General features: G+C 58.0%; 1 protein-coding gene across 1 annotated transcript in view; it reads right to left on the bottom strand.

Annotated features, from left to right (window-relative positions):
* Positions 1-22,193, bottom strand: part of ttc27 (tetratricopeptide repeat domain 27) — a 243,222-nt gene that overhangs the window by 180,888 nt on the left and 40,141 nt on the right. Inside the window, exons 3-4 of the mRNA XM_041207509.1 lie at positions 10,372-10,422; positions 154-328 (exon numbers count right to left, since the gene is read on the bottom strand). Coding sequence (XP_041063443.1) covers positions 154-328; positions 10,372-10,422 — 226 coding nt within the window. The remainder of the gene's footprint in view (positions 1-153; positions 329-10,371; positions 10,423-22,193) is intronic.

Below are 22,193 nucleotides of genomic sequence, written 5' to 3'. Positions count from 1 at the left end.
TTGGAATGGTCCACTAAAGATACAGGCACAATGGGCCAATTGGCATCCTTCATTCTATGTGTCATTCTATGATTCAATCTCAGTGTATTTAAGTGCTCTTGGAAAAAAATATGCAAAAAGTTGAAAGTGTGATGTTAACAAATTTAAACTTGCCTTTCTGCTTGGTCTTCTGATGGACTATCGAGGTATGCCAAGATCTGATTTTCCAAGTAGCGGTCAATAGTTTCTCCAACGGCAATCTGAGCAAGAAAAATCTCCCGAATCCTTGGGTTCAATAGAATATCTTTCGATTTCCCCTCCAACAGCTGCTGCACCAAGAGGTAGCTTTCTGTATTAGGAACAACAGTCTGTTACTAGTGAAGGGCAAGGAAGTGCAAACCATTCAAAATGTGCAGGCTGACATCCGCAGTAACCATGACATTCAACAATTGCTGATCCGGAACCACTGCACAGGATGGGGAAAGCAAACGGTTTGTGACCTTTATTATCCATCGCAACACAATTTTAACATACTGGCAGATAAATGCTGGGTTTGCAGAATCGAGACCCAACAGTGTGCAAGCATTTCATTTAAAAACATGAGAATATTTGATTGCAATATTCCCCACCAATCTTCTTACTCGCTCCTCACCTGACGACCATGCTAGGGGTACCTGTCATTTTGCTGAAGTGAACATTCTCTACATGTCAGTCCTAAACAGCGAGACCGACTCAACATTTGGGGGAGGGGTGCATCAAAGCTGGGCTTAATCCGACCTTCCTCCCCAACAGACATTCTCTTTTCCAGCAGAGCTCCCTGGACAGTGATCAGGAGCAAGAACTCAAGCTTCTTCTCCTCCTTGGACTAGCAAAGGACAACTGGGACCTTCAAAATCCTGGGGGTAAGGAGGGGGAGGTCACCACAGGTCAGAACCTTAACTGGGTCAGCACTGTAGGGGCCACAATAGCAGTGGGCAGCTGGGTACTCATCGATGAGTGGCTCACCTCCTGACTCCATAAAACCACTTTACCATTTTGTTATGATTTTGGTCGAGACCAGTGACCATTTCTTTTAAAAAAGGGGAAATCTGAAATCCCAGTTATTTACTGAAAGAAGTCATAAGATTCCACAGTTTAAAAGAAAAGGAATGTTTTTATTATACAAGAGTCAAACAAAGCAAACCTTAGAAACCACCTTTGCTCTAAAATCCAGAATCAACCTAAGTTAAACATGAATTAACAGGCCAATTACAGTAAATTGCAGTAAATTAGACATTATATGGCACAAAAAACTAAGACAAATCTTACAACTTGGCTCGACAGTCCACTCAGCTTATATGTCATCAATCTCATTCAAAAAGTCCTTCAAAACTCTGTCTTCCTCACAAAGAATTCCAGCTCCTGCTCTTCCAGGATGCAGCCTGATCCCCATCTGACAGCAGAGCACAACCAACCACAATTCTATGCACACGACCAAAAATGGTACATGTTCCAGAACCTCCTCAATTCTGTTTACCGCAGTCTGGATGGTGTAGTCAGAAACGGCAGCAGCTACTATATATATGCCAATCACCATTTCTAGGTCTAGCCCTTCTTCAGCCTGCCTGTACTGCACCATTGGAATCAACATCGTGACCTCTGGTGGTTCTGTGGCCTTTTTTATGGTTTATACCAAATTTCAGTCACCCCAGGGTTTTTCAATCTGAGTTTCAGTCTTAATTCCCTTAGCAACTGGAAGGGTTTCCCCTTTCCATTAGGGTCGGTTTCAAAAAATACAAGCTTTGAAACCACAAATTCCATCACAAGCCAGTTGTGTGGCAGAGTAACTTACCACTTGGCCTAGAGGGGTGCAGCTGCAGCAAATACATAAAAAGTTCAATGTCATCTGTCATAGATCAGTCCATCTAATCAGCAACCCTCCCACTGGGATCAATAACCTCCTCCACCATACTGTGGCTGCAGTATTTACTGTTGACAGGATACACTGCAGCAAAGTCACCAAGCTTACTTCAACAGCAATCCCCAGCCTCTCAATCTCTGCCAGCAAGAAGGACAGTGAGTAGGGATCATGGTGAACACCATCAATTCCAAACCCGACAGCATTCTAATGGCCACTTAGCCCAACAAGCCTTTTCCAGGAGAACACAGATGATTTTGCCTTTGCTCCATATTCTTTTATACCTGGGAAACATTTTTGCTGACCAATCTGAGATTTAAAATTAACAATTGACCTAGCATCAACTTTTGCTTATGGAGGATGGTTCCAAACTTCTACTATCCATTGCGTTCAGAAGTGTTTCCTAATTTCACTCCTGAAAGGCCTGGCTCGAATTTTTAGGTGACGTCCCTTAATCCTAGACAACCCAACCAGCAGAAAAAGCTTCTCTCAATCTACCCTCTCGGTTCCTCTTAATATCTGAAGACTTTGATCAGATCGTCCTTTAGCCTTCTAGATTTCAGGGAGTATGCCCCCACTTTGTGTAATAGATTGTCATTGCTTCAACATCACTTGGGCCATCATCCTGCAGTTCCCTAGCAGTGTCACTGGAACATCAGCAGCAGCATAAATCAAGAAAGTTAACCCACCACCACCAACTAAGGACAACAGGAATGGGCAATAACTGAATGTACAGCATTGCCCACAGCCTAAAAACGCTTTATAAAATGATGCTTCTTCCGCCACCACAGCTGAAATCAGCTAATTCAGCCCAGAGTGGAAATCAATCAGGGCTCCTTCTGATTTACACGACTAACAGGGACGCAGACAGGCACCCTGCCGTTTTTTATTAAGCAAATGGAATTTTAGTTTTCTACTGAACTACAATAAGTAGTTGAAGAATACTAACAAAACCAGACACCCAGTCCCAGATGTATAACATCAATATCATATAAAGTGCTCCAGTACACTTCTGTTAAATGGTGCCTCAACCTGTTCCAAAGTGTTTTTTCTAGCAACAAATTACGCTTGAAGGCAAACACAGCAGCCAATTTACACATAGCAAAGTCTCACAAACAGCAAATGAGGGGATAACCAGATAATCTCTGTGTTGGTAATGACTGCAATGCAGCACTCCCTGAGTCACGCTATTATAACCATGCAACGCCCTCTCCACAACCCCAATTAACCCATCAAGCCAAAACAAAAATAAGAGACTAAAATAAGAAAGGTGCTTCAACCATCCCAGGTGAAGTAATAAGTTGAAGAAACTTCAAAGACAAAACAATTCCTACTGCAGCTAATTCTTGTTTGCACCTGATAATGGAACATTACGCTGGCTTAAAATTGATAACAACATAAAAACTCCATGCCATAGAATGTGCTTAGTCTGTCTTAAACCAACAATCATAGGCAAATAGATATTTAAAGCTACAGCATGTTATTTCATTTGGAGACTATAAAAAATCTTTTATTCACACAAACATTATTCCACTGCAACATGCGATGGCTTCAAACTTGATGTGACTGCAGCTCAAATTAAGTGATTAATTGGAAGTCAGATGTGACAGGCAATAACATCTGACATCCATCCACTGAGAGGTCAAAGGTTCTATTTTTAATAAACCGTGTATTGCTTTTGAGAAATCAAATGGTACGAATCAGGATTTTTATAAATATGTAAATCAACATGATCACTGTATTTTTTTGTCCATTCACAGGATGTGGGCTTCACTGGCTGGGCCAGCATTTATTGTCCATCCCTAGTTGCCCTTGAGAAGGTGGGGGCAAGCTGCCTTCTTGAACTGCTGCAGTCATGTGGTGTTAGGGAGGGAGTTCCAGGATTTTGACCCAGCAACAGTGAAAGAACAGTGATATATTTCCAAGTCAGGATGGTGAGTGACTTGGAGGGGAACCTCTAAGTGGTGTTCCCATCTATCTGCTGCCCTTGTCCTTCTACGTGGTAGTGGCTGTGGGTTTGGATGCTGTTTAAGGAACCTTTGTGAATTCCTGCCATGCATCTTGTAGATGGTGGAGGGGGCGAATATTTGTGGATGTGGTGCCAATCATGTTGGCTGCTTTGCCATGGATGGTGTCCAGCTTCTTCAGTGTTTTGGGAGCTACACTCATCCAGGCAAGTGGGGAGTATTCCATCACACTCCTGACTTGTGCCTTGTAGATGGTGCACAGGTTTTGCGGAGTCAAGATGCCTAGACTCTGACCTGCTCTTGTGGCCATTGTATTTATATGGCTAGCCCAGTTCAGTTTCTGGTCAATGGTAACCTCCAGAATGTTGATAGTGGGGTGGTGATGGTAATGCCATTGAAAATCATGGGGCGATGGTTGGAATCTCTCTTGTTGTAGATGACCATTGTCTGGCACGAATGTTACTTGCCACTTGTCAGCCCAAACCTGGGTATTGTCCAGGTCTTGTTGCATTTAGACTGCTTCAGTATCTGAGGAGTCACGAATGGTACTGAACATTGTGCAATCATCAGCGAACATCCCCACTTCTGACCTTATGATGGAAGGAAGGTCATTGATGAAGCAGCTGAAGATGGTTGGGCTGTGGACACAACCCTGAGGAACTCCTGCAGTGATGTCCTGGAGCTGGGATGACTGACCTCCAACAACCACAACCACCTTCCTTTGTGCTAGGTATGACTCCAACCAGCAGAGAGTTTTCCCCCTGATTCCCATTGACTCCAGTTTTGTTAGGGCTCCTTGATGCCACACTCGGTCAAATGCTGCCTTGACGTCAAGGGCAGTCACTCTCATCTCGGGAGTTCAGCTCTTTTGTCCATGTTTGAACCAAGACTGTATGAGATCAGGAGCTGAGTGGCCCTGGCAGAACCCAAACTGGGCATCAGTGAGCAGGTTATGGCTAAGCAAGTGCCGCTTGATAGCACTGTTGATGACCCCTTCCATTACTGATGATCGAGAGTAGACTGATGGGGCAGTAATTGGCCGGGTTGGATTTGTCCTGCTTTTTGTGTATAAACTGAGTGGCTTGCGAGGGCATTTTAAGAGTCAACCACATTGCTGTGGGTCTGGAGTCACGTGTAGGCCTTACCAGGCAAGGACAACAGATTTCGTTCCCTAAAGGACATAATGAACCAGATGGGTTTTTACAACAATCGACAATGGTCATCATCAGACTTTTAATTCCTGAGTTTTATTGAGTTCAAATTCCACCATCTGGTCTGGCAGGATTCGAACCCAGGTTCCCAGAGCATTACCCAGGGTCCCTTGATTACTAGTCCAGCAATACCACTACGCCATTGCCTCCACACCCGCACCCTGCCCCCCCACCCCCCCCAACCACCTCCCTCCCCCCCCCCCACTATGGACTGAAAACTCAACTGGGCCAGCCATGTAGCTGCGAAAGCAAGTAAGAGGTTGAGAATTCTGCAGTGAGTAACTCACCTCCTGACTCCCCAGAGCCTGTCCACCATCTACAAGGTACAAATCAGGAGTGTGATGGAATACTCTCCACTTGCCTGGATGAGCGCAGCTCCAAAAACAGGCAAGAAGCTCGACACCATACAGGTCAAAGCAACCTGCATCACCACCTTAAACATGCTCTCCCTTCACCACAGTGGCAGTATGTGTGCCATCTATAAGACACACTGCAGCAATTCACCAAGATTTCTTCGACAGCACCTTCCAAACCCACAAGTTCTACCACCTAGAAGGACAAGGGTAGCAGGCACACGGGAACACCACCACCTGCAAGACTCCTCCAAGTCACACACCATCCTGACTTGGAAATATGTCACCGTTCCTTCACTGTCACTGCGTCAAAATCCTGGAACTCTCTTCCTAACACCACTGAGGGCCTACCTGCACCACATGGACTGCAGCAGCTCAAGAAAGCAGCTCCCAACCACCTTCTCAAGGGCAATTACGGGATGAGCACCAAAGGTTGGCCTAGCCAGAGAAGCTCGCATTCCATGAACAAATATTAAATAAAATTTTTATCTAGACACTAAATGAATGATCCATATTTTACATACACAACCACTATTGTTAAAAGCAATCTTTTCTTTTAAATTAATCTCTTCCTAACATCGTCAGGACTTCCACTTTGGAAGAGGCAGGCTGAAGTCATGATGTAAAATATCAACACCAAGAGCATTTTATTAAATCCAAACAATTTTAAACAACTTAACACCACCTCTCCTGCTCCTAGTTCCTATGGTCTTACAAATTAGTGGGCAAATGAACTTTGCATAATCTTCTACATGAATCACAAAAAGTTGTAATGCAGCTACAAGTGATTAGGAAGGAAATTGGAGCATTGTCATTTATTGCAAGGGGAATGGAATATAAAAGGAGGGATGTTTTGCTACAGTTGTATAGGGTGTTGGTGAGACCACTTCTGGAGCACTGTGTACTGTTTCGGTCTCCTTATTCATATAAATGCGTTAGAAGCAGTTCAGAGAAGGTTCACTTAACTTACAGCTATGGTGGAGAGGTTATCATATGAGGAAAGGTTGAACAGGCTTGACCTGTATCCACTGGAGTTTAGAGGTGATCCTCTGAGGGGACTTGACAAGGTGGATGTTGAAAGGATGTCTCCCTTTGCAGGAGAGGCTAGAACGAGGGGACACAGAGAATCTCCCATTTAAAACTGAAATGAGAACTTTTTTCTCTCAGAGTTGACCTTTAGAACTCTCTTCCCCAGAGGGTGGTGGAGACAGGGTCATTGAATATTGTTATAGCAGAGGTAGACAGATTTTTGACTAACAACGGAGTCAAGCAATATTGTGGATAGGCAGGAATATGGATTGAGGCCATAATCAGATCCTGCTCCTGATCCTAGGTGGCAGGGGTCATGGGTTTGGAAGGTGCTGTCAAAGAAACCTTGGCAAGTTGCTGCAGTGCATCTTGTAGGTGGTACATACTGCTGCCACTGTTCCCTGTGGAAGGAATGAACGCTCGGGATGCCAATCAAGCAGGCTGCTTTGTCCCAGAAGGAGTCAAGCTTCTTTGAGTATTGTTGGAGCTGCACTCACCCAGACAAGGGGAGAGCTTGCCACTGTGCTTGCTAACATTGCCCAATGGGATTTCAACTCTCAGGACTCCCGAGTGCTGAGCATATTTCATGGTGCATTTGTGAATTTCAGACCTGTCGTGTCTCCCTTGCTTCTACTTTTTTGGTGGGAAGACTAACATGACACTTTGTGTGTCTAACAGTTAAACCATAACCCCGGCTTGATTCGCTTCAAATCCATTTACAATTTGTCACTTTATTTTTAAACAGACTGAAGAACTTCACCTTGGAAATTCAATAACCTACATTTTTTTTTATTTAAGAAACAGATTGATAAGGTTGCTAAAACCGGATTCTGCTGGCGGAAAATGCAATGGGTAAGCATTTCAGCTCATCTTACGGTTAAATTGTGCCTTAGTTAGATCTCATTTATAGCATACAGCTCCTTTGCAGTTATTGATGTGACAAGTCTACATTTATGGTCTAAGGAAGAATTACTAAAGTTGTCTTTTCTTAATTTATTAGAATGTTACATGGACATCAAGATAGGGAAAGGTCACTGTTGGGGAACAAAAATAGTATTTTCACTTAAGGACACCAAGGGCTCCCAAATCAAGTCCTGCGTAGCAGCTGCATAGAATGAAGGACCTTGTATTCCAGATCAAGAATCTCCCCTAGTCTCAAACTTGTAAGAGCACAGTAGTGCTTTACCAGAGGACTGTCGATTTTTGATCACCCACTACAGCCAAACTATGGTTGAGTGAAAATTTCTAATTTAGACTTCAGTCTGTGGATAGTATTCTTTTACAAGCATCCCTTAAGAACTGGCCTGAGGCTGTTCAAACATGTTTCATATAAAATCCTTGAAGTCAGTAGAGAGCAAGCTGTCATTCGTTTTGGCTCGGTGTGAATGTTTGTTAAAAGAAGTACATTGCGTTTAATCCTCTGCACCGCTCATTTTATCATACAAGTATCTGACAATTCAAAGTCACTTTCAAAATTGACTAAAGCATTATTAAGATAACATATCTACATCAAAGGACAAGCAGACATATGAAATGCAAAACAATAAATTCATCCTCCTCTTAGATTTCAGGTGAAATGGAAGTAATGACCATGACATCAATGAGGCACACATTCTCTGACAAAACAAAGCAAACAGGATTTTGAGAAGAAAACATCTGTATGTTTATAAGGATGTGCATAAAATGAGGACATGCCCTGTGAAACCATTCCTAATATAGTCTACCCTACCCAATCATGGATTCCGTCCTTTGTCAAAATGGAATTGGAGCCCTGTTAAAGATTTTGTATAAAGATTTTGTACGCAAGTATCAAATGTCAGAAGAATACAACTATCTGCTGAATTCCACTCACTGTGGTGAAAAGAAGTGGCTGTTCAGAGATTAATTGTCTCACTTATAACCTCATGATCAAGAACTAATATAATGAGTCTCTAAGGGGATATATTTGAGATATCAATGTTCATATTCCATCACCAATAGCACTCCAATAGCACTCAAGACAGGAAATGCATTTTACAACCAGACTGATGTTAGTCTGGTTTTCTATAATATAGTCCACTCTGTTCTAATTTAATTATGACTGAACACTGTGTCATGACAAGAGATTGCCTAATAGGGCTGGGATAGCAAAAAGTAACTTTAATTTTGTGTATTGTACAATTCTATATACACTGTTAGTAGCACCCTGTTGCATTTTTTGCAGGTTATCCACTGGAAATAAACAGCCAATAGTTTTATGCATTACCAAGTGGGGTGGCATTTGACAATTTCTGTCTTCCCACAGACATAAGCCATGTTGGGAATCTTTTGCAAGTTTCAGTGTGTTTAGATAGCTGCACTGGTAAACTGTTAACCATTTAACTCAGTAAAGCAGAGCATGAGGTTTCAGATTGTAAGGCACCTAAAGAAAATAACAGGCAACTTGCACAAGAAAAAAGATTTTTCAAAAAGCCCAAGCCATAACTTCAGCCCACTTATTTAGTCTCTTGAAAGAAAATTTTGTGAAATGACTCTTCATTTACTTGCATTCAAGGGCTTTCTCTCTTCCTGAAACAAATTATCTGGTTATTATTACACTGCAGTTTGTCAGACATTGCTGTGTGCCAATTAGCTGCCAGGTTTCCTGGGTTACACCTCAAAAAGTACCCAATCAGTTTTGAAGAGCTTTGGGCCCTCCTGAGGTTGTGTAGGGTGCTACATAAATGTAAGAGTTTATTTTAAGTTTACATTTTTAACATTTTCCATCTCATATGTAACCAGCAATTAAATCAATCAAGGATTTTTCTTTTCTTCATTCTCTCATGGGATGTGGGCATCTTTGACAAGGCAGGCATTTGTTGCCCATCCCTAATTGCTCTAGAACTGAGTGGTTTGCTAGGGCAGGGGCAGTTAAGAGTCAACCACATTGCTGTGAGTCACATGTAGGCCAGGCCAGGTAGGGATGGCAGATTTCCTTCCTTAAAGGACATTAGTGAGCCAGATGTGAACAACTGACAACGGTTCCAAGATCACTATTACTGAGAGTTACTATTAATTGAATTTAAATTCCACCAGCTTCCATGGTGGGATCTGAATCCATGTCCCCAGAGCGTTAGCCTGGATTACTAGTCCAGTGACACTGCCACTATGCCACTATCTTCCCAGTAAAACATTCAGGTTTCCATCACCACCAGTCTGCAACTGTGCCACAACTTTTGACAAAACGATAGGACACATTCACTTACTTCCCTTTTCAGCGCAGGCTAAGTACAGATGCAAAAGGAGAACCCAGCTGTGCAATTAAAAAGAGAGAACGGCCCTTATTTAATGAAAAATGCAAATGTAGATAACTCTAGAAAAGTAGGACAAAAACCACGATAATAGCTCTAAAATAAAAGCAAAATACTGAGGAAGCTGGAGATCTGAAATAAAAACAAAGTGCTGGAAAACCTCAGCAGGACTGACAGCATCTGTGGAGAGAGAAAAAGAGAGTTAATGTTTTGAGTTCAACATGACTCTTCTTTGGTCAGATGAGAGAGGCTGGCAGACCTGCTGAAGGTTTCTAGCGCTTCCTGTTTTTAGTTCATGATAACAGTGCTGACCTTTAAAAATCACGCTTTTTACTGTAATATACACCTGAGCATTTCAAGGATGTACTGGTAAATCAATTGTGAGTGCTTATTTGAAAAGTGCAAGAAGCAATAGTTTCTTCCCCCACTGTCTCCTTGTATTCATTTCTATTTGCAGGGAGTAATGTCTATTAGGTTCTCCAGAGGCAGTTGAACCATCATCTTCAAAATTGCTGACATAGGCTACTGTCCAAGGGAAACAGGGTGGAACCTCAGCCAGAGCAATGTCACAAAGCGAGGTTACAGCACTCTGTGGATAAATTTGCCCTGCACATCAATAGACAGGCTATACAACCTTTGTGCTTATGTTAAAAACTGTGCAGTCACCATCTGTCTTGATTGATCTGCTAAATGTGAGGTTGTGAGGCGCAGCAGCGGCTGGACATTAAAGCTGAGCTGTGGCGACAATGAAAGACCGAGTTTATTTTCAGTTTGCAAGCATTGACTTCTTTGTGGAATCAAATGCTGAAATATTCCTCAGGAATTCTCGTGACGGGTGGTTCGGGGCGAGGGGGTTGGCGAGGGTTTGGGGCGAGGGGATTGACGGGGGTTTGGGGCGAGGGGATTGATGGGGGTTTGGGGCGAGGGGGTTGACGGGGGTTTGGGGCGAGGGGGTTGACGGGGGTTTGGGGCGAAGGGGTTGACGGGGGTTTGGGGCGAGGGGGTTGGCGGGGGTTTGGGGCGAGGGGGTTGACGGGGGTTTGGTGCGAGGGGGTTGAGGAGGGTTTGGAGCGAGGAGGTTGAGAGGGTTTGGGGTGAGGGGGTTGAGTGGGGTTTGGTGCAAGGGGGTTGAGGGGGTTTGGGATGAGGAGATTGATGGGGTTTGGGGTGAGTGGGGTTTGGGGAAGGGGGGTTTGGGGAAGGGGGTTTGGGGTGAGGGGGGATTGGGGTGCGAGGGTTTGGGTTGAGGGGGGTTTCGGTTGAGGGGGGGTTTGAGGTGAGGGGGTTGAGGGGGTTAGGGGTGAGGGTGTTGAGGGGGTTTGAGGTGAGGGGGTTGAGGGGGTTAGGGGTGAGGGGGTTGAGGGGGTTAGGGATGAGGGTGTTGACGGGGGTTTGGGGCGAGGGGGTTGACGGGGCTTTGGGGCGAGGGGGTTGACGGGGCTTTGGGCGAGGGGGTTGACCGGGGATTGGGGCGAGGGGGTTGACCGGGGATTGGGGCGAGGGGGTTGACGGGGATTGGGGCGAGGGGGTTGACGGGGGATTGGGGCGAAGGGGTTGACGGGGGATTGGGGCGAGGGGGTTGACGGGGGATTGGGGCGAGGGGGTTGACGGGGGATTGGGGCGAGGGGGTTGACGGGGGATTGGGGCGAGGGGGTTGACGGGGGATTGGGGCAAGGGGGTTGACGGGGGATTGGGGCGAGGGGGTTGACGGGGGATTAGGGCAAGGTGGTTGACGGGGGATTGGGGAGAGGGGGATGAGGGGGGTATGGGGTGAGGGGGGTTTGGGGTGGGGGCGGGATTGGGGTGGGGGGGGTTTGGGTCGAGGGGGGCCTGAGGGTCGAGGGGGGCAGCCGGGTGGTGAGGGGGGGCCAGGTGGCGAGGGAGTCCGATGGGGGGCCGGGGGGGGGGGGGGGTGCGCGGTGGGGCCGGGGGGAAGGGGAGGCCGGGGAGGGAGCGCTTGCAGGGAGGGGGCCCTTGGGGGGAGGGGGCCCTTGGGGGGAGGGGGCGCTTGGGGGTGGGGGCGCTTGGGGGTGGGGGCGCTTGGGGGGAGGGGGTGCTGGGGGTGAGGGGGCACTGGGGGGGAGGGGGCGCTGGGGGGGAGGGGGCGCTTGGGGGGAGCGGGCACTTGGGGGGAGGGGGCGTTTGGGGGGAGGAGGCTTTTGGGGGGAGGGGGGTTTGGGGTGAGCGGCGGTTTGGGGTGAAGGGGCGGTTTGGGGTAAGGAGGGGTTTTGGGAGAGGGGGGTGAGGGAGGGTTGAAGTTGGGGGGGGGGGTTTGGGATGAGGGGGGTTCTGGTGACGGCAGTGAGGAGGGTTTGTGTGAGAGGTGAGGGGGGCTCGGGGTGTGGGGGTGAGTGGGATGGGGGTTTGGGGTGAGGGGGGCTTGGGGCGAGGGGGGTTTGGGGCGAGGGGGTTGAGGGGAGTTTGGTGCGAGGGGGTTGAGGGGGGGTTGGGGCGAGGGGGTTGACGGTGTTTGGGGCAAGGGGGTTGAGGGGGGTTTGGGGCGACGGGGTTGAGGGGGGTTTGGGGTGAGAGGGTTGGGGGGGGTGGGGGCGAGGGGGTTGAGGGGGTTTGGGGGAGAGGGGGTCGAGGGGGGTTGGGGGCGAGGGGGTTGGGGGCAAGGGGGTTGAGGGGGGTTGGGGGCGAGGAGGTTGAGGGGCGTTTGGGGCAAGGGGGTTGAGGGGGGTTTGGGGCGAGGGGGTGGACCGGGGATTGGGGCGAGGGGGTTGACGGGGGATTGGGGCGAGGGGGTTGACGGGGATTGGGGCGAGGGGGTTGACGGGGGATTGGGGCGAAGGGGTTGACGGGGGATTGGGGCGAGGGGGTTGACGGGGGATTGGGGCGAGGGGGTTGATGGGGGATTGGGGCAAGGGGGTTGACGGGGGATTGGGGCGAGGGGGTTGATGGGGGATTAGGGCGAGGTGGTTGACGGGGGATTGGGGAGAGGGGGATGAGGGGGGTATGGGGTGAGGGGGGTTTGGGGTGGGGGCGGGATTGGGGTGGGGGGGTTTGGGTCGAGGGGGGCCTGAGGGTCGAGGGGGGCAGCCGGGTGGTGAGGGGGGGCCAGGTGGCGAGGGAGTCCGAGGGGGGGCCGGGGGGGGTGCGAGGTGGGGCCGGGGGGAGAGCGTTTGCAGGGAGGGGGCGTTTGGCGGGAGGGGGCCTTTGGTAGAAGGGGGCCATTGGTGGAAGGGGGTCCTTGGGGGGAGGGGGCCCTTGGGGGGAGGGGGCGCTTGGGGGGAGGGGGTGCTAGGGGTGAGGGGGCGCTGGGGGGAGGGGGCGCTTGGGGGGAGCGGGCACTTGGGGGGAGGAGGCTTTTGAGGGGAGGGGGGTTTGGGGTGAGCGGCGGTTTGGGGTGAAGGGGCGGTTTGGGGTAAGGGGGGGTTTTGGGTGAGGGGGGTGAGGGAGGGTTGAAGTTGGGGGGGGGTTTGGGATCAGGGGGAATCTGGTGACGGCAGTGAGGAGGGTTTGTGTGAGAGGTGAGGGGGGCTCGGGGTGTGGGGGTGAGTGGGATGGGGGTTTGGGGTGAGGGGGGCTTGGGGCGAGGGGGGTTTGGGGCGAGGGGGTTGAGGGCGGGTTTGGGGCAAGGGGGTTGAGGGGGGTTTGGGGCAAGGGGGTTGAGGGGGGTTTGGGGCGAGGGGGTTGAGGGGGGTTTGGGGCGAGGGGGTTGAGGGGGGTTTGGGGCGAGGGGGTTGATGGGGTTTGGGGCGAGGGGGTTGATGGGGTTTGGGGCGAGGGGGTTTTGGGGCGAGGGGGTTGAGGGGGGTTTGGGGCGAGGGGGTTGAGGGGGTTTGGGGCGAGGGGGTTGAGGGGGGTTAGGGGCGAGGGGGTTGAGGGGGGTTTGGGGTGAGAGGGTTGGGGGGGTTGGGGGCGAGGGGGTTGAGGGGGGTTGGGGGCGAGGGGGTTGAGGGGGGTTGGGGGCGAGGGGGTTGGGGGCAAGGGGGTTGAGGGGGGTTGGGGGCGAGGAGGTTGAGGGGCGTTTGGGGCAAGGGGGTTGAGGGGGGTTTGGGGCAAGGGGGTTGAGGGGGGTTTGGGGCGAGGGGGTTGAGGGGGGTTTGGGGCGAGGTGGTTGACGGGGGTTTGGGGCGAGCGGGTTGAGGGAGGTTTGGGGCGAGGGGGTTGAGGGGGGGTTTGGGGCGAGGGGGTTGAGGGAGGTTTGGGGTGAGGGAGGTTTGCGGTGAGGGAGGTTTGGGGTGAGGGAGGTTTGGGGTGAGCGAGGTTTGGCGTGGGGGTGGGATTGGGTTGGGGGAGTTTGAGGTGGGGGGGGTTTGGGTCGAGGGGGGCCTGAGGGGCGAGGAGGGCCTGAGGGGTGTGGGGGGCCTGGGGGCTGGCGGCCGGGGGGCGAGGGGGCGGCCGGGGAGGGTGCGTTTGCGGGGAGGGGGCATTTGGCAGGAGGGGGCGCTTGGGGGGAGAGGGTGCTGGGGGGGAGGGGGCGCTGGGGGGGAGGGCGCGTTTGGCGGGAGGGGGCGTTTTTGGGGAGGGGGCGTTTGAGGGGTAGGGGGCGTTTGGGGTGAGGGGGCGGTTGGGGCGAGGGGGCGGTTTGGGGCGAGGGAGCCTTTTGGGGTGAGGGAGTGGATTTGGGTGAGGGGGTCTTGGGGAGGTGGGGAGCTTGGGGTGAGGGGATCTTGGGATGGGGGCGGGTTTGGGTTGGGGGGGGTTTGGGTCGAGGGGGGCCTGAGGGGCCGAGGTGGGTGAGTGGGCACGGGGGCGAGGGGCGAGGAGCGAGGGGGTGATGGGCGAGGGGGCGACGGGCGAGGGGGTGATGGGCAAGGGGGCGACGGGCAAGGGGATGTAGTTTGAATGGTGGCTGTGAAGGGCGAGGGGGCGAAGGGTGAGGGGGCGTAGGGTGAGGGGGCAAAGGGTGAGGAGTGAGAGGTGGTCTGCGGTGAGGGGAGGTCTGCGGTGAAGGGGGATCTGCGGTGAGGGAGGGTCTGCGGTGAGGGGGGGTCTGCGGTGAGGGGGGTCTGCGGTGAGGGGGTTGGGGTTGGGGTGAGGGGGTTGGGGTGGGGGTGAGGGGGTTAAGGGGTGTTTGGGATTTGTGGTGAAGGGGTTCGGGGGGTTTGGGGCGAGGGGGGGTTGGGGGCGAGGGGGTATTGGGGCGAGGGGGGTTTTGGGGCGAGGTTGTCGACGGGGGTTTGGGGCGAGGGGGTCGACGGGGGTTTGGGGCGAGGGGGTCGACGGGGTTTTGGGGCGAGGGGGTCGACCGGGGTTTGGGGCGAGGGGGTCGAAGGGGGTTTGGGGCGAGGGGGTTGACAGGGGATTGGGGCGAGGGGGATGAGGGGGGTTTGGTGTGAGCGGGTTTGGGGTGAGGGAGGTTTGGGGTTAGGGAGGTTTGGGGTGAGAGAGGTTTGGGGTGAGAGAGGTTTGGGGTGAGAGAGGTTTGGGGTGGGGGCGGGATTGGGTTGGGGGGGTTTGGGATGGGGAGGGTTTGGGTCGAGGAGGGCCTGAGGGGCGAGGCGGGCCTGAGGGGCGAGGCGGGCCTGAGGGGCGAGGGGGGCCGGGGGGGGGCGGCCGGGGGGCGAGGGGGTGGCCGGGGGGCGAGGTGGGGCCGGGGAGGGCGCGTTTGCGGGGAGGGGGCATTTGGCGGAAGGGGGCGCTTGGGGGGCGCTTGGGGGGAGGGGGCGCTTGGCAGGATGGGGCGCTTGGCGGGAGGGGGCGCTTGGGGGGAGGGGGCGCTTGGAGGGAGGGGGCGCTTAGGGGGAGGGGGCATTTGGGGGGAGGGGGCGGTTGGGGGGAGGGGGGGTTGGGGTGAGGGGGCGGTTGCGGTGAGGGGGCAGTTCGGGTGAGGGGATCTTGGGATGGGGGCGGGTTTGGGTTGGGGGGGGTTTGGGTCGAGGGGGGCCAGAGTGGCCGAGGTGGGCGAGTGGGCGCGGGAGCAGGGGCGAGGGGCGAGGAGCGAGGGGGTGACGGGCAAGGGGGCGACGGGCGAGGGGGTGACAGGCAAGGGGGCGACGGGCAAGGGGATGTAGTTTGAATGGTGGCTGTGAAGGGCGAGGGGGCGTAGGGTGAGGGGGCGAAGGGTGAGGTGTGAGAGGGGGTCTGCGGTGAGAGAGGGTCTACGGTGAGGGGGGTCTGCGGTGAGGGGGGATCTGCGGTGAGGGGGGTCTGCGGTGAGGGGGGTCTGCGGTGAGGGGGTTGGGGTTGGGGTGAGGGGGTTGAGGGGTGTTTGGGATTTGTGGTGAAGGGGTTCGGGGGGTTTGGGGTGAGGGGGGTTTTGGGGCGAGGGGGTCGATGGGGGTTTGGGGCGAGGGGGTCGACGGGGGTTTGGGGCGAGGGGGTCGACCGGGGTTTGGGGCGAGGGGGTCGACCGGGGTTTGGGGTGAGGGGGTCAACGGGGGTTTGGGGCGAGTGGGTCGAAGGAGGTTTGGGGCGAGGGGGTTGACGGGGGATTGGGGCGAGGGGGATGAGGGGGGTTTGGTGTGAGGGAGGTTTGGGGTGAGGGAGGTTTGGGGTGAGGGAGGTTTGGGGTGGGGGCGGGCTTGGGTTGGGGGGGTTTGGGATGGGGGGGGTTTGGGTCGAGGGGGGCCTGAGGGGCGAGAGGGGCTTGGGGGGGGCGGCCGGGTGGGGGCGAGGGGGCGGCCGGGGGTGCGAGGGGGTCCAGGGAGGGCGCGTTTGCGGGGAGCGGGCGTTTGGCGGAAGGGGGCGATTGGGGGGAGGGGGCACTTGGGGGGAGGGGGCGCTTACCGGGAGGGGGCGCTTGGGTGGAGGGGGCGCTTGGGGGGAGGGGGCGCTTGGGGGGAGGGGGCACTTCGCGGGCGGGGGCGCTTGGGGGGAGGGGGCTCTTGGGGGGAGGGTGCGTTTGGGGGCAGGGGGCGTTTAGGGGGAGGGGCGTTTGGGGTGAGGAGGCGTTTGGGGGGAGAGGGCGGTTGGGGGGATGGGACGGTTGGGGGGAGGGGGTGGTTGGGGTGAGGGGTTGGTTGGGGTGAGGGGGCAGTTGGGGTGAGGGGGGTTTGGGGTGGGGGTGGGTTTGCGTCGAGAGGGGTTTGGGTCGAGGGGGGCCTGAGGGGCCGAGGGGGGCCCGAGGGCCGCCAGGGGGCGGCGAGGGGGGGGCGGGCAGGGGAAGGGGGCGTTCGGGGGGAGGGGGCGTTCGGGGGGAGGGGGCCGTTGGGAGGGACGGGCCGTTGGGGGGGAGGTGGGGTTTGGGCTGAGGGGGGGTTTGGGCTGAGGGGGGGGTTTGGGGTGAGGGGGTGGTTTGGGGTGAGGGGGGCTTTGGGGTGAGAGGGTCGACCGGGGTTTGGGGCGAGGGGGTCGACCGGGGTTTGGGGCGAGGGGGTCGATGGGGGTTTGGGGCGAGGGGGTCGACGGGGGATTGGGGCGAGCGGGATGAGGGGGGTTTGGTGTGAGTGGGTTTGGGGTGAGGGAGGTTTGGGGTTAGGGAGGTTTGGGGCGAGAGAGGTTTGGGTTGGGGGCGGGATTGGGTTGGGGGGTTTGGGAGGGGGAGGGTTTGGGTCGAGGGGGGCCTGAGGGGCGAGGCGGGCCTGAGGGGCGAGGGGGGCCAGGGGGGGGGCGGCCGGGGGGGACGAGGTGGCGGCGAGGTGGGGCCAGGGAGGGCGCGTTTGCGGGGAGTGGGCGCTTGGGGGGAGGGGGCGTTTGGGGGGAGGGGGCGCTTGGGGGGAGGGGGCGCTTGGGGGGAGGGGGTGGTTGGGGGGAGGGGGCGCTTGGGGGGAGGGGGTGGTTGGGGTGAGGGGGCGGTTGGGGGGAGGGGGCGTTTGGGGTGAGGGGGCGGTTGGGGGGAGGGGGTGGTTGGGGGGAGGGGGCGCTTGGGGGGAGGGGGCGCTTGGGGGGATGGGGCACTTGGGGGGAAGGGGCACGGGGGGAGGGGGCACTTCGCTGAGGGGGCGCTTGGGGGGAGGGGGCGCTTGGGGGGAGGGGGTGCTTGGGGGGAGGGGGCACTTGGGGGGAGGGGGCACTTGGGGGCAGGGGGCGTTTGGGGGGAGGGGGCGGTTGGGGGGATGGGGTGGTTGGGGTGAGGGGTTGGTTGGGGTGAGGGGACAGTTGGGGTGGGGGGGCTTGGGGTGGGGGTGGGTTTGCGTCGAGAGGGGTTTGGGTCGAGGGGGGCCTGAGGGGCCGAGGGGGGCGGCGAGGGGGGCCGGGCGGGTGGAGGGGGCCGTTGAGGGGTGGGGGCCGTTGGGTGGGAGGGGCCGTTGGGGGGGAGGTGGGGTTTGGGGTGAGGGGGGCTTTGGGGTGAGGGGGGGGTTTGGGGTGAGGGGGGGGTTTGGGGTGAGGGGGGGTTTGGGGTGAGGGGAGTGAGGGGAGGTTGGAGTTGGAGGGTGGTTTTGGGATGAGGTGTTTTTGGTGAGGGCAGTGAGGAGGGGTTGGGGTGAGGGGGAGGGGATGTTGGGGTGAAGGGGGTGAGGAGGGTTTGTGGTGAGAGGTGAGGGGGGTTTGGGCTGAGGGAGTGAGTGGGATGGGGGTTTGGTGTGAGGAGGGGGTTTGGTGTGAGGAGGGGGCTTGGGGCGAGGAGGGGGCTTGGGGCGAGGAGGGGGCTTGGGGCGAGGAGGGGGTTGAGGCGAGGGGGGGGTTGGGGCGAGTGGGCGGTTTGGGGCGAGGGGGCGGTCGTGGGGGGGGGGGAGGCGGCCGGGGGGCGAGGAGGCGGCCGGGGGGGCGGAGGGGGTGCGAGGGGGGGGCGGGGAGGGTACGTTTGCGGGGAGGGGGCATTTGGCAGGAGGGGGCATTTGGGGGGAGAGGGCGCTGGGGGGGAGGGGGCGCTGGGGGGGAGGGGGCGTTTGGCGGGATGGGGCGTTTTTGGGGAGAGGGCGTTTGGGGTGAGGGGGCGGTTGGGGCGAGGGGGCGGTTTGGGGCGAGGGGGCGGTTGGGGCGAGGGGAGGATTTGGGTGAGGGGAGGATTTGGGTGAGGGGAGGATTTGGGTGAGGGGGTCTTGGGGAGTTGGGGAGCTTGGGGTGAGGGGATCTTGGGATGGGGGCGGGTTTGGGTTGGGGGGGGTTTGGGTCGAGGGGGGCCTGAGGGGCCGAGGTGGGTGAGTGGGCGCGGGGGCGAGGGGCGAGGAGCGAGGGGGTGATGGGCGAGGGGGCGACGGGCAAGGGGGCGAGGGGCAAGGGGGCGACGGGCAAGGGGATGTAGTTTGAATGGTGGCTATGAAGGGCGAGGGGGCGAAGGGTGAGGGGGCGTAGGGTGAGGGGGCGAAGGGTGAGGTGTGAGAGGGGGTCTGCGGTGAGGGGAGGTCTGCGGTGAGGGGGGTCTGCGGCGAGGGGGGTCTGCGGTGATGGGGGTCTGCGGTGAGGGGGGTCTGCGGCGAGGGGGGTCTGCGGTGATGGGGGTCTGCGGTGAGGGGGTTGGGGTCGGGGTGAGGGGGTTGAGGGGTGTTTGGGATTTGTGGTGAAGGGGTTCAGGGGGTTTGGGGCGAGGGGGGGTTTGGGGCGAGGGGGTTTTGGGGCGAGGGGGTCGACGGGGGTTTGGGGCGAGGAGGTCGACGGGGGTTTGGGGCAAGGGGGTCGACGGGGGTTTGGGGCAAGGGGGTCGACGGGGGTTTGGGGCGAGGGGGTCGAAGGGGGTTTGGGGCGAGGGGGTCGAAGGGGGTTTGGGGCGAGGGGGTCGAAGGGGGTTTGGGGCGAGGGGGGTTGACGGGGGATTAGGGCGAGGGGGGTGACGGGGGATTGGGGCGAGGGGGATGAGGGGGGTTTGGTGTGAGGGAGGTTTGGGGTGAGGGAGGTTTGGGGTTAGGGAGGTTTGGGGTTAGGGAGGTTTGGGGTGAGGGAGGTTTGGGGTGAGGGAGGTTTGGGGTGAGGGAGGTTTGGGGTTAGGGAGGTTTGGTGTGAGGGAGGTTTGGGGTGAGGGAGGTTTGGGGTGAGAGACGTTTGGGGTGAGAGACGTTTGGGGTGGGGGCGGGATTGGGTTGGGGGGGTTTGGGATGGGGAGGGTTTGGGTCGAGGGGGGCCTGAGGGGCGAGGCGGGCCTGAGGGGCGAGGGGGGCCGGGGGGGGGCGGCCGGGGGGGGCGAGGTGGCGGCGAGGTGGGGCCGGGGAGGACGCGTTTGTGGGGTGTGGGCGTTTGGCGGAAGGGGGAGCTTGGGGGGAGGGGGGCGCTTGGGGGGAGGGGGCGCTCGGGGGAGGGGATGCTTGGGGGGAGGGGGTGTTTGGGGGGAGGGGGCACTTGGGGGAGGGGGCGTTTGGGGTGAGGGGGTGGTTGGGGGGAGGGGGCGGTTGGGGTGAGGGGGCGGTTGGGGTGAGGGGGCGGTTGGGGTGAGGGGGCGGTTGGGGTGAGGGGGCGGTTGGGGTGAGGGGGCGGTTGCGGTGAGGGGGCAGTTGGGGTGAGGGGGCAGTTGGGGTGAGGGGGCGGTTGCGGTGAGGGGGCAGTTGGGGTGGGGGTGGGTTTGGGTCGAGGGGGGTTTGGGTTGAGGGGGGGCCTGAGGGGCCGAGGGGGGCCGCCAGGGGGCGGCGAGGGGGGCCGGGCGGGGGAAGGGGGCGTTCGGGGGGAGGGGGCTGTTAAGGGGTGGGGGCCGTTGGGTGGGAGGGGCCGTTGGGGGAAGGGTGGGGTTTGGGGTGAGGGGGGCTTTGGGGTGAGGGGGGGTTTGGGGTGAGGGGGGGTTTGGGGTGAGGGGGGGTTTGGGGTGAGGGGGAGGGGATGTTGGGGTGAAGGGGGTGAGGAGGTTTTGTGGTGAGAGGTGAGGGGGGTTTGGGCTGAGGGGGTGAGTGGGATGGGGGGTTTGGTGTGAGGAGGGGAATTGGTGTGAGGGGGTTTGGGGCGAGGAGGGGGCTTGGGGCGAGGAGGGGGCTTGGGGCGAGGAGGGGGCTTGGGGCGAGGGGGGGTTGAGGCGAGGGGGGGTTGGGACGAGGGGGCGGTTTGGGGCGAGAGGGGCGAGGGGGCGGCTGGGGGGCGGAGGGGGTGCGAGGGGGGGCCGAGAAGGGTGCGTTAGCGGGGAGGGGGCATTTGGCGGGAGGGGGCGCTTGGGGGGAGGGGGCGCTGGGGAGGAGGGGGCGTTTGGGGGGAGGGGGCGTTTGGGGGGAGGGGGCGTTTGTGGGGGGGGTTTGGGGCGAGGGGGCGGTTTGGGGCGAGGGGGCGGTTGGGGCGAGAGGGCGGTTGGGGCGAGGGAGCGGTTTGGGGTGAGGGGGGGATTTGGGTGAGGGGAGGATTTGGGTGAGGGGGTCTTGGGGAGGTGGGGAGCTTGGGGCGAGGGGATCTTGGGATGGGGGCGGGTTTGGGTTGGGAGGGGTTTGGGTCGAGGGGGGCCAGAGTGGCCGAGGTGGGCGAGTGGGCGCAGGAGCGGGGGCGAGGAGTGAGGAGCGAGGGGGTGACGGGCAAGGGGGCGACGGGCGAGGGGACGACAGGCAAGGGGATGTAGTTTGAATGGTGGCTGTGAAGGGCGAGGGGGCGAAGGGTGAGGGGGCGATGGGTGAGGTGTGAGAGGGGGTCTGCGGTGAGGGGGGTCTGCGGTGAGGGGGGATCTGCGGTGAGGGGGGATCTGCGGTGAGGGGGGTCTGCGGTGAGGGGGGTCTGCGGTGAGGGGGGTCTGCGGTGAGGGGGGTCTGCGGTGAGGCGGGGTCTGCGGTGAGGGGGGTCTGCGGTGAGGGGGTTGGGGTTGGGGTGAGGGGGTTGAGGGGTGTTTGGGATTTGTGGTGAAGGGGTTCAGGGGGTTTGGGGCGAGGGGGGTATTGGGGCGAGGGGGGGTTTGGGGCGAGGGGGTCAATGGGGGTTTTGGGGCGAGGGGGTCGATGGGGGTTTGGGGCGAGGGGGTCGACGGGGGTTTGGGGCGAGGGTGTCGACCGTGGTTTGGGGCGAGGGGGTCGATGGGGGTTTGGGGCGAGGGGGTCGACGGGGTTTTGGGGCGAGAGGGTCAAAGGGGGTTTGGGGCGAGGGGGTCGACGGGGGATTGGGGCGAGGGGGTTGACGGGGGATTGGGGCGAGGGGGATGAGGGGGGTTTGGGGTGAGGGAGGTTTGGGGTGAGGGAGGTTTGGGGTGAGGGAGGTTTGGGGTGAGGGAGGTTTGGGGTGAGGGAGGTTTGGGGTAAGAGAGGTTTGGGGTAAGAGAGGTTTGGGGTGGGGGCGGGATTGGGTTGGGGGGGTTTGGGTCGAGGGGGGCCTGAGGGGCGAGTCGGGCCTGAGGGGCGAGGCGGCCCTGAGGGGCGAGCGGGGCCGGGGGGGGTGGCCGGGGGGGCGAGGGGGCGGCCGGGGGGGCGCGCTTGCGGGGAGGGGGCGTTTGGGGGGAGGGGGCGGTTGGGGTGAGGGGGCGGTTGGGGTGAGGGGGCGGTTTGGGTGAGGGGGCCGTTGAGGGGTGGGGGCCGTTGGGTGGGAGGGGCCGTTGGGGGGGAGGTGGGGTTTGGGGTGAGGTGGGGTTTGGGGTGAGGGGGGCTTTGGGGTGAGGGGGGGTTTGGGCTGAGGGGGGGGTTTGGGGTGAGGGGGGCTTTGGGATGAGGGGGGATTTGGGCTGAGGGGGGGTTTGGGGTGAGAGGGGGTTTGGGGTGAGGGGAGTGAGGGGAGGTTGGAGTTGGAGGGTGGTTTTGGGATGAGGTGTTTTTGGTGAGGGCAGTGAGGAGGGG

Source organism: Carcharodon carcharias, chromosome 2 (assembly GCF_017639515.1).
Source record: "Carcharodon carcharias isolate sCarCar2 chromosome 2, sCarCar2.pri, whole genome shotgun sequence".
Lineage (NCBI taxonomy): Eukaryota > Metazoa > Chordata > Chondrichthyes > Lamniformes > Lamnidae > Carcharodon > Carcharodon carcharias.
Note: the sequence above shows the minus strand (reverse complement) of the source record. Positions and strands in the feature narration are given on the sequence as shown.